General features: G+C 39.4%; 1 protein-coding gene across 4 annotated transcripts in view; it reads right to left on the bottom strand.

Annotated features, from left to right (window-relative positions):
- LOC140718374 (putative oxidoreductase YteT) overlaps nucleotides 1-12289 on the bottom strand; it is a 241374-nt gene that overhangs the window by 148745 nt on the left and 80340 nt on the right. For 3 of the 4 annotated variants that reach the window (XM_073032012.1, XM_073032010.1, XM_073032011.1), the window contains one exon: nucleotides 7735-7842. The exons of the other annotated variant lie outside the window; for it this stretch is intronic. In XM_073032012.1, coding sequence (XP_072888113.1) covers nucleotides 7735-7842 — 108 coding nt within the window. The remainder of the gene's footprint in view (nucleotides 1-7734; nucleotides 7843-12289) is intronic. 4 annotated transcript variants of the gene reach the window in all.

Here is a 12289-nt window from a genome sequence, read left to right as displayed (position 1 = left end):
CAATGAACCCATGAACACTACTTCACTTTAATATATATTATTTGTGTTTTTTCAATATTTTAAATATACTATACAGAATCTCTCAGATTTATTTATTTATTTATTTTTCTTCGTTCTATGTTATCACGTATTGCATTGAACTGCTGCTGCTAAGTTTACAAATTTCACACCACATGCCAGTGACAATAAACCTGATTCTGATTCAGGACTCACACCACTTGGCTCAAGAACAGTTACTACCCCTTCCTTCAGGTTCTTGAATAAACTAAACAATTATCTCATTTTAAGGACACTTTATCTCATTATCTCAGGTTCTTGTTATTTATTATGATTTATTTATATTTGTATTTGCAGTTTGTTGTCTTCTGCACTCTGGTTGGTCTTTCATCAATCCTGATATAGTTACTATTCTATATGTTTGTTGAGTATGCCCACAGGAAAATGAATTTCAAGGTTGTATATGGTGACATATATGTACTTTGATAATAACAATTATTTTTGAACTTTGATGATGAGAGGTGGAAACTCTCTGTTTGAAGGCTGATAAGTAAGAGAAAACCACTTCATGTTTAATAAGTAACTGAATGTGTATTTGAAGAACCGTGACCTGAAGGACTGTGGACTCACCACTGTGATTTAACTGAATTCTTCTTTAAACTGGTATAAACATGATGGGCTGAGAGGCCACCGTCTGTGTTGCATGTTTTTTTTATGATTCAATGATATGGAAAGTACCTGGGAGGAAATAACCAGTTATGAAGGTGCCTTGCAGAAAGAGGAGGAAAAAAATGTATGTTTTTTTAATGTTTAAAAATAATGAAACATCTGATTTTGTTTATTTAGAGATACAGTGCGAAATGACCAATTAACCTGCTAACCAGTATATCTCTGGACTGTGGGAGGAAATTGGAGCACCTGGAGGAAACCCACGAGCTCATGAGAATGACGTATAGACTCCTTACAGATAACACTGGAATTGAACTTCGGACTCCACTGCTTCCGAGCTGTAATAACATTACACTAACTGCTACGCTACCATTCAAGGCATGAGCTTCCAGTGGTCCATAATATCTTTCTAAATCTTAACAACTCTTTTACCTGTAGCATATAAATTATCCTGCCTGACTCAGTTACAAGTACAGCTCTAGATGACTGATCATTTAGCTAATCGTTAGTGCTTCTGAATTTGGTCATGGAAACAACAATACCTTAGTCATTACGACCCTTTGGGATAAGGTCACTTGGAAACAAAAGACGTAGTAAGCACTTAATAAATGGAGGCAACAGAGAAGATGCATCTACTGAAATGGTATTCACAATACTGCATTTGAAGTTACATTGGCCTATATTTTTCTGGATTTTGAATGAAAAGCAAAAGAGAAGTCAATATATTTCCAAAGCAAACAAGGAAGTTCCAAATTGGCCAGCAGAACTCCACTAGTGGGCTCCAAGAAAAGAATAAAACATTGTTGAGTTATTTTGGTTTTGTTTAATACTTTAAATTCCATCAAAAATAAGTAAAGGTGAATAAATGTTGTAGCATGGCCACAAGAAGGCAGCATCCTCATCAAGGAACCCCAGCATCCAGATCATGCTTCCTTCTCCCTGCTGCCATCGGAAAGAAGGTTCAGGAGACTTAGGTCCTACACCACTAGGTTCAGGAACAGTTACTACCCTTCAACCATCAAGTTCCTGAACCAGTGTGGATAACTTCACTCACCTCAACAGTAAAATGATTCCACAATCAAGTGCATTATGTGCCCGCCACAACGCTGAGCTCTTCTTCCGTCACCTCTGTGTCCAAGCCTACTTCTTTGGCAAGAATTCCACTCCCTGCACTGATGACCCCTTCTCCCACCTCCAACCCATCTCCTTTTCTTTGACACTCCACTCTGGTTCTCTGCCTCCTCGGGATCTTTTCATCTCAAATTGCCGACAAGACGTCAACATACCTGACTTCAACACTTCTGTCTTCCTCGAACCTTACCCCCACTGAACGACTGCCTTTCCACTCTCTCCACTTCAATCCCAACCTTACCATCAAACCCACAGACAAAGTGGGTGCTGATATAGTGTGGTAGACTGATTGCTACCTTGCTGAGGCCAGGCAGCAACTAATGTTCCCTCTAATGTATAACCAGTGTGCACAAAAATCTTATGCCGTGCAATTTTCTTTTGCCCAATAACAACAACATGTGCGCACTTAATTTTATATATAGAAATATTCATTTTAACAGCTAGCCAAACACTGTCGATAAGAACTTGGATCTCCTCTGGGTTTGATCATATTCACTCTCATAAAACATACATAGCCGGCCTGTAGTGGGTAATGAGAGATTTCCTCACCAGAGATTTTGCATACCATCCATATGTGATTTGCTTACTAAATGACGCTTCCAAATATCAGTCCACTTGAAAATTCTCCAGCAACTTTTGCAGGTAACACCAGTTTCTGTACTGTACATAAATATTTCTCGTAGCCACACATTCCTGACCTCATGAGCTTTTGGTACAGCAGTTTCTACTGTTTCATTAAGCCATTCGTTTTAAATGAACTAGCAGTTCTTTTGCACTTCATGACCATTGCTTTTTTGGAATACGACATATTGAAACAATAGTTTCTTCAATAAAAACAGTATAAATAAGCCAGTTCTAAAATCTGCAGACAAATCATTGTAAACTCCACGGTGTCAACACCATCCGCATCAGAAACCAGAAAAGAAAATGTCATTGTGTATGATCATGAAATATACTTAACATGGCAATGATGTAGAGGGTGACAACATTTTGTGCACAGTCTAAATTCCTTTATGCACTAGTAGCAAAAGATGTGTGCATGCACACATACGCACACCCAACAGGGAACATTGGCAACAACTCTCAGGTATCTCTTGTACTTGCTCCTTAAAGATACTGCATTCTGGACCATCAGGAAACTGTCTTTGACACCATCACTGACTTCATCAACTCTGGAGAACTCCCATCCACTGCCACCAACCTCTTAGTTCCCTTACCCCACATTGCTATCTTCTACTTCCTATCCAAGATCCATAAACTGTCTGGGTAGGCCCATTATCTCTGCCTGCTCCTGCCCCACTAAACTTGTATCTTCATACCTCAACACCATTCTATCCCGCTTGGCTCAGACGCTTCCTACCTACATCCACAACACTTCTCACACTCCCCATCTCCTCACTAACTTTCAATTCCCTGACCCTGACCACCTCATTTTCACCAGGCACGTCCAGTCCCTATATACTTCTATTTCCCATCAAGAAGGCCTTAAAGCTCTCCGCTTCTTTCTCAGTAAAAGAACCAACCAGTTCCCCTCCACCACCACCCTCCTCCGTCTGGCAGAACTGGTCCTTAACCTCAGGAATATTTCCCCACTTTCTCCAGACCTGAGGGGTAGCCATGGGCACCTGCATGGGCTCCAGCTATGCCTGCCTTTTTGTTGGCTACATAGAGCAGTCCATGTTCCAAGCCTTCCCCTGTGATGCTCCCCAACTCTTTCTCCGCTAGTCACGTCTGCATTGGTGCTGCTTCATGCACCCACGCTGAGCTTATCATTTTCATCAACTTTGCCTCCAACTTCTAATTTGCCCTTAAATTCACTTGGTCCATTTCTGACATCTCCTTCACCTTTCTTGATCTCTCTGTCTCAATTTCTGGAGACAAGCTGTTGACCAACACCTTTTATAAATCAACCAATTCCCACAGTTATCTTGACTATAGCTCTTCCAATCCTGTCTCCTGTAAAAATATTATTTCCTTTACTCAGTTCCTTTGCCTCCACCACATCTGTTCCCAGGTTACATCTTTCTTTTCCAGATGTCCTCCATCTTTAGAGAACAGGGCTTCCTTTCCTTCATCATTGATGCTGCCCTCACCCGCATCTCCTCTATTTCCTGAACATCCGCACTCACTCCATCTTCCTGCCACTTTAACAATGATAGAGTTTCTCTTGTCCTTAACTATCACTCCATGAGCCCCTGCATTCAACAAACATTTTCCACAACTTCCAGCATCTCCAAAGGGATCCTACCACCAAATATATCTACCTGCCCTCTTTCCTCTTCTGCAGAGATCCCATGTCCATTTGTTCTTCCTCACTAATCTCTCTTGCGGCACTTATCCCTGCAAGTGGCCAAAGTGCTATAACTGCCCATTCACCTCCTCCCTCACCTCCATTCAGGGCCCTAAACAGTTCTCCCAGGAGAGGCAACACTTCACTTGCGAATCTACAGGGGTCGTCTATTGTGTCCAGTGCTCCCGATGTGGCCTCCTCTGCACTGGTGAGACCCATCATAAATTGAGGACTGCTTTGTCAGGTACTTCTGTTCCATCCGCGAAAAGCAGAACTTCCTGGTGGCTAAACAATTTAATTCGAATTCCAATTCCCATTCTGGCATGTCGTCCATGGCCTCCTCTTTTGCCACGATGAGACCACTCTTACTTTTTATCTGGGCAGCCTCCAACTTGATGGCATGAATATTGATTTCTCCTTTAGGTAAAAAAAAATTCTCTCCCCCTCCCCTCTTCTTCTATTCCCCACTTTGGGCTCTTACCTCTAATCCTCACCTGCCTATCACCTCCCTCAGTGCTCCTCTCCTTCCGTTTCTCCTATGGTCCACTCTCCCCGCCAGCTCTTTACCTTTCCTACCCACCTGGCTTCACCTATCACCTTCTAGCTATCCTCCTGTCCCACCCCCACCTTTTATTTAGCATCTTTTCCCTTCTTTTACAGACTATTTATTCAATTCCATAGATGCTGCCTGACCTGCTGAGTTCACAAGTGTACGCATGCACGTTTATTTGTTTGTCTTCTTTTGCACAATGGTTGTCTGTCAACGTAGTTTACATTGATTCTATTGTTTCTATTGTATTTCTTTGTTCTGCTGTGAATGCCTGTAACAAAATGAATCTCAGTGTAGTATATGTACTTTCAACTTTAAATAACTGAGCTCCCACATTTTTAAACTCTGAAGCAAATAACATTTTGAATTTCTGCTTGATGAAACCTGAAATATCACCAATACAGCTTTCGGCAAATGGACATACCCCTGGACTTTTTGCATGTTTAACAAAGTCGCAACCTGTTATTGGCAGATACAGGGCCAAAAGAAAGGGAAAAAATCTTTCTATAATTGCATCAAAGCACGGTAAGCCAAAGACATAGTCTAGGCCCTGCCCAAATTCTGTACTCAAACATAATCTAGATTCACAGAAGCTTAAATATCTTTAACCATTAAAAAGCTTCAGCTTATTCTTTGAAATACGTAAAGGATTATTTTATTTAATTTAGAGATACAGCACTGTAGTAGACCCTTCTAGCCCAATAAGCCTGAACTGCCCAGTTATATCATGTAAACATTTAACCTACTAATCTGTACGTCTTTAGAATGTGGGAGGAAACCAGAGCACCTGAAAAAAATCCATGGGTCACAGGCAGAAAGTACAAATTCCTTACATAGAGTGACAGGAATTGAATCCTGGTTGGTGGCACTGTAATTGTGTTTTGCTAACTGATATGTTGCTGTGCCACACAGGAAAGAAAAAGAGTGGTGGAGAATAATCAGGTCAAACGCAAGCAAATCCAAAAAACAATTATAGGGCAAGCCTCTGCGTAATTGCAATAAATTTACCATAATGTCAACAAGGGAGTACACACACATCCCACCCTCAACTTGGGATATCAAAGGAAGTTGTAAATGTCACAAAATAATAAAATGGCTGATCTGCTAATTAGTTTGGAAAAACATGTATCTTTAGCTCTCAAGTATATCATTACTATAAAAATATTGTATGTTTTCAAGGAACTAATACTGCAGTAAAGTACAATAGTTAAATATTGATGACTTAAGAAGCCATAACAACTTATCTGCATTTTCCTCAGCCTGAAATGTATCCAATACTATAAAAAACATGTTTATGCATTTTTTAACATTTTGCAATTACCTGTTCACTGATGTACAATTCCAAGGAAATTTCACAAAATGTATCATTCACTAAGAGTCAGCAACAAACAGTTCAGCAGGCTATTTAATCAGAAGGTTTTATAACAAAATCCCAGTGATATTCAGCAGATGACACATCAAACATTTTCTATTGAAGCCATTGGACTAATTATAGTGGGAGAAATCAAGTCCATTTTGTTACCTTCCTAGCCCGGGGGATTCAGACCAATTTAGAAACTCTCAAGCTTTTGGTTTCACTGAGCTAACCTAACATCATATGCCATAACTCTATTTTTTGGATAATATAAAAATATTTATGTATACTCTCAATTAGATGCTCAGGGAGATACAGCACAGAAATAGGCCCCTCAATTCATCAAGTCTACACCAATCATCAACAACTCATTTTGCTTTAATCCTGCATTAATTCTATTTTATTCTCCCTATATTCTCCTGAACAACCCCCCACCCCCCCAGATTCTAGCACTCACCTACATACTAAGGACAATTAATTGCTACCCACATCTTTGGGGCATGGGAGAACTGAAGCACCTATGCAATCACAAGGAGAATGTGCAAACTTCACACAGTCAGTACCAAAGGTCAGGACTGAAGGCAGATCTCAGTAAGGTACTACTAGTTGTACTACTGTACCACCACAAACTCTGTCAACTCAGTGCATATTGCATTAGCCAAGGTTGAACTTGGGTCTCCTCGGTGTTAAGTAAGAGTTCTGCCTCCCAAACCAGTAGTCTTGTCACCTCACCGTGATGATGCTGTCAGTATGCAAAGTAAATTATGGGTACATCTCTTAGTAAACCCTTGTAATGTCCTAAAACCACCTTTAAGAAAGCAAAATTTGAGGGCCAATGTCTGGAGCTCCCGATATTTTCAGGAGCAAAGGCAGGACTCATTTCTCCAGTTTGAATAGAAATTAATGTTCCATGTTTTCACGATTTCTTAACACCAATTAAATTCTAATTCCCAATCTAAGGAATACTTTGTGCATAGCTTTAAATTCATCCTTTACAGCATGGAACAGATTTACACTAACACTTACAACTAGAATGGAATCTCTAACCTCTTTCAAGAAATCTCAACATGATGCCTGCATCCTTTCGACCAGTGATTTGCAGAGGGGGTGGTTAAATATCCAAAGGGAGCGTTAAGGGGAAATAGAAGTCGTCGAGGTGGGGGGGGGGGGGGGTAAGTGGCACCCTAACTCAAGGCACAAGATCTGACCGACGGTTAGTAGAGCAGTTACTTCCAAAAAAAAGGATGAGAAACTGGAACACAAGAAGAACAATAGCTCTGCAGTGAGCACAACATGTCTGAAACTAGGCAATCTCATCCAGCCTTACCAACCAAACAGACATCATTGGGGACGCACAAATTAGCAACCAGGGTGCCCGACAGTTCCCCTTGACTCGCAGCACAAAATGAGTTCATGCAATTTAACTGTTGGTAAGTCAAATACACCCTCTCAACTTTCTCTACAGATCCACAGAAAACAGGTCACGCAACAATAAACAGTTAACTATTCAGATTCACTGTCCAGAACCAAACAATGAAATAGAGCCAATCAGTGAACCTGACAAAGGGTCTTCAATCTGAATAGTTAACTGTTTATCCTTCCACAATTAATGCATGAATGAGCATTTTCTGTTTTAATGTCAAATTTCTGGCAAAATTGTATCAATTTTCTAATTGATACTAAGTCTAGTCTTTTTCTCACATGAGTTGAATGTCTCCAAACTCAGCTTGCAAGTAAACTTACCTTTATTTTTAAAACTGCTGGTGAGTACCTCAGGACATGACAAACGGCAAGCATCACATTGTGCTTCTTACATGCTGCAATGATGTCCTTACAATCATCAACAGTCACCTGGTTAACAAATCAAATAAAATCAACTGAATTATTTGAGAAATTCTACTCTAAAAGAAGTCTGCATTCTCAAAAAAAAGTTAAATAACAGAGAAGGGTGTGAAATAGCATGAGATGGATTAAGGTGTTAGTATGTGTAATTTCAAGGACCTGATAAACAGATCTTTGGATGTGAAGGGTATCAAGGGTTAGTACATGAAAGTAGCACCAAGGTAATAGATCAGCCACAATCTTCCTAAAGGTAGCAGCAGGTGTGAGAAACCAAATGAGCTATTTTTGTATTTATTCATATTCTTAATTAGAGTGCCACTGGGAGGTTTTTACATGGCAACTAATACCTGGGATGACTTGTCAGAAAAGTTAACTGATGCCAAGCCACCTGGTTTGCTTAAGGACCTGGATGGGATTTTTTTTTAAAGGAGTATAATCTGGCCTCACTAATTGGATCCACAAAAATCCCAACTCTGTCTAAAGCACAATTTTCATGTTGAATCTTATTTGCATCATAATTCAGAATCATTGTTCAAGTTTCTGTTTATCCCACAATGGCTGAAGTTACATGTAATTCAAAATTTTCATCCAACTCAATCATAGCTCAGCCAGCTGACCATAAATCCTGGTGGATACTGTCTCACGGTCAGGCCTGGATAACACTTGTCCAGTGGATTACACCACAGTGCTCTCAGAGAAAGATCCTTCTCTCCTTTGATTGTTCCTTCCTTGCCCACATTTGGCATTTCTTGTTCTAACCCATGGTTGTCATTCTTGTCCCCAATCTTTTGTTTGTTGCAAATACCCGACAATGTGCAACCTGCAGCATTCTTATTCATGTTTCTACCAAAATGCAGCAACCCTCAGTGACCGCATTTTGTACCCAGGCTCCGTAGTACTTTTGCTCTCTCACTGTCAGGTTATTCAGTGCCTCCGTTCTCTGTCACTTTACTGAATTTACTCCTCTGCCGCGTCCCCACAGATTTTGGTCTTTATTCTCCTCAACCCCCTTACATTTCAGTGGGTCTTTCCCAGTTGCAATTTCTGTAGACTTTCCACCTCCTATTGATTGACCTCCTCTTCCCTTCACCATTTCCTTCTCCACTAATTTCATCCTACTGCATTCGTTCAATTGAATGCCATGTTCTAAACCTGAATGACACAAATATTAAAATTTAGCCTAGGCTTGTGTGTGTATTTTGTGGACCTAGGACCCAGTTTTTACTACTCACACATCAGGTAAGTTCATACTTCATACGACACAGAGCAAACTACCAAATCATGAGGTAAAGTGGAGAGCCAGTAATTTCTGCACCATTTTACCAGCTTTGATGATAGCTCAATATTTAAAAGCATCTGTCAAGTTAATACAGCAAATTATAGGGATTAGGAGTTTGAGAAGCAGCAGCTCCAAATGTCGTTTCACCAAAGCAATAGAACAGTACATTGTATATTGCATGGTATAATATTCTTCCTATAAAACAGGTTATCAATCTCCTTCCAAAATCACTGAGGATATAGAGACACAAGACACATCAGATGCTGAAATATATATATATAATAAATTAAAACTTGGGCAGTATTTTTTAAACTCTATCTCAATCTGATTCCTGTTGATCCAATGTTGTCTTTGATAATTTTTTATTCACATGATACTGGGGGAAATGTATGAGGCTCTGAACTGTATTAGCTTTTGACATGGTCAGTCCCATAGTAGAGACACCACTTGATTTTCCAACCAATATTTGGCAATTACATTTCTCTGTAATAGAATTGAAGTCTGATAAAATTGCCTTCACAATTCTCATTGGTCTACTATCAAGTTCCAAAAGCATGAAGGATAATTATTATCCCTCACATGTGTTTTTTTTTCCTCCTCCTTTCTCCAGATGGTACACTGACTGCACACGCTCAGTTTTATTCCACTTAGCCCTTGAGCTGACCACCAGGGAATACACAAGGATGGGCTTGTTGACTCCCACCCATATGTTCCTTTTCATTTTAAGCATGTTTGTTTAGCTTACTTTAGCAAGCTGGGATTTCTTTAGGATCAGAAGAAAAAATGTAGATCCTGGTAGCTTAAAGAAAGTTTCAATTCATTCACTGAAACCAAATATAAATTAGCTGAATTTATTGGAACAAAGATATAAATATAATGCAAATCACTTTGCATCTGACCCAAACATCATAATAAACATTTCAGTATTTTAAAGGGCCCACAATGAAAAATATTCTATGTTATATAACTGGAGATATTAGACGCAGGCTGAGCTCAGTTGTATAGGTGATCTAGCATAAGTTCTCTAGTCATTATGTTTTGACTTGACAAGTAAACAGGCTCCCAGTGGTTTACTCTTTTGAAGGGATTTTACATGCTGAGGCTTTTCACTGTTAAAGAAGAGTGGTCAATTATATCTGAGATAAGTAACTAGATCAAAGTATTTGGATATGCCGGTGTTTGAATGATAGCTAATGCTACGGATTTAATGGCAAATGACATAGAACATGACAAAATGGAATTGCTTGACTACAACCAATGAGCATTAATTCCAATATTCTCCAGCAAAACCTCAGAATATACTTTCTAACTTGAAAGAGAACCATATTAAATTGGCATCTAAGCCAAACTGAGAAATAAACCGTGTAGGTCTCAATAAATAATAATGACAAAGATGCAGTGGCTTCATTTCACCCTGACATTGCATGAGATTGGTGAACAGTTCTCTAACTTAAGTGACCCATACTCAAAAAAAGACAATGCAATGTTTGGTTAGAAAGATCATAAAGTACTGAAGAAATTCACAGAAATTTCTTGTTCTCTTGAGATACTTCTGGTTGTTAATGCAGAAGTCTTAGACAACTTGTCAAACGACATAATAATCTGTAAGTAGCAAGCTACAATTCAACCTTGCGTTTGACCGGTCTGTGCTTTGCTCTCGCTTACTGCTCCCAGAGGAAGGTACCTGTGTTGGACCAGTCTCTGTCCCTCTTGCTCAATGCTGCCGGAGTCTTGCACCTTGGGCAAGGTTTAATCGACACGTTTTTAGGATTGGACTCTGCAGTTCATGTTATAATGCGTTTCTGGCTACTCTTTATTTTTATTGTTATTTTGTGGAATTTTGATTGGGGCTGACTGGCTCTGCAGCCTGCAGTCAATAAACAGCACAGCACTAAATTGAACTGAAATGAACTAAACTTAACATTCATTGACTGTTTCAATGACTGTGGTTTGATGTTTTATATTCTGTGTTTTTGCTTGTTTTTTGTCATTTGCACAATTTGTTCTTTTATTTACACTTTGTTTTCTTTGAATGGGTTCCACAGTGTTTCTTTGTTTTGTGACTGTCTGTGGAAAGATGAATCTCAGGGTTGTATACTGCATACATGCTTTGACAATAAATGTATTTTGAATCTTTCAATCTTTGAAGAGAAATGTAATGAATCTGTTGAATGCCTTGAGCTGGCAATATTGTATTGGTTTTCTTTCAGAAAAAATCTTTTTGGACCTCTAACTGTATTTTCTCCACCATGATTTTGCATTGATCAAACCTTTAGCATTTTTTCCCTTCTGCTTGCTAACATCAATGGATCTGGGGTTAAGTGGGGGTGAACAGCTTTAAGTTCCTTGGCATAAACATCACCAAAGAGCTCACGTGGTCTGTACATACTGGCTGTGTGGTGAGAAAGGCACAACAGCACCTCTTTTACCTCAGACGGTTGAAGAAGTTTGGTATGGGCCCCCAAATTCTAAGAACTTTCTATAGGGGCACAGTTGAGAGCATTCTGACTGGCTGCATCACTGCCTGGTATGGGAACTGTACTTCATTTAATCACAGGTCTCTGCAGAGAGAGGTGCAGACAGCCTAGTGCATCTGTAGATGTGAACTTCCCACTATTCAGGACATTTACAAAGACAGGTGTGTAAAAAGGGCCTGAAGGATCATTGGAGATCCAAGTCACCCCAACCACAAACTGTTCCAGCTGCTACCATCTGGGAAACGGTACCACAGCATAGAAGCCAGGACCAACAGGCTCTGCGACAGCTTCGTCCACCAGGCCATCAGACTGATTAATTCATGTAGACACAACTGTATTTCTATGTTACTTTAACTATCCTGTTGTACATAATATTTATTATAAATTACTATAATTGCACATTTAGGCAGAGATGTAACAAAGATTTTTACTCCTCGTGTAAATGAAGGATGTAAGTAATAAAGTCAATTCAATTCAATCTAATGAAGTGCCTTGGAATGTATTGCTGTGTAAATAGCACTATATAAATGAAACCTGTTGTTAATCAGAATCAGAATCAGACATACTTTATTGATCCCAAGGGAAATTGGGTTTCGTTACAGTCGCACCAACCAAGAAAAGTGTAGAAATATAGCAATATAAAACCATAAATAATTAAATTATAATAAGTAAATTATTCCAAGTGGAAATAAGTCCAGGA

Source organism: Hemitrygon akajei, chromosome 29 (assembly GCF_048418815.1).
Source record: "Hemitrygon akajei chromosome 29, sHemAka1.3, whole genome shotgun sequence".
NCBI classification, from domain to species: domain Eukaryota; kingdom Metazoa; phylum Chordata; class Chondrichthyes; order Myliobatiformes; family Dasyatidae; genus Hemitrygon; species Hemitrygon akajei.
Note: the sequence above shows the minus strand (reverse complement) of the source record. Positions and strands in the feature narration are given on the sequence as shown.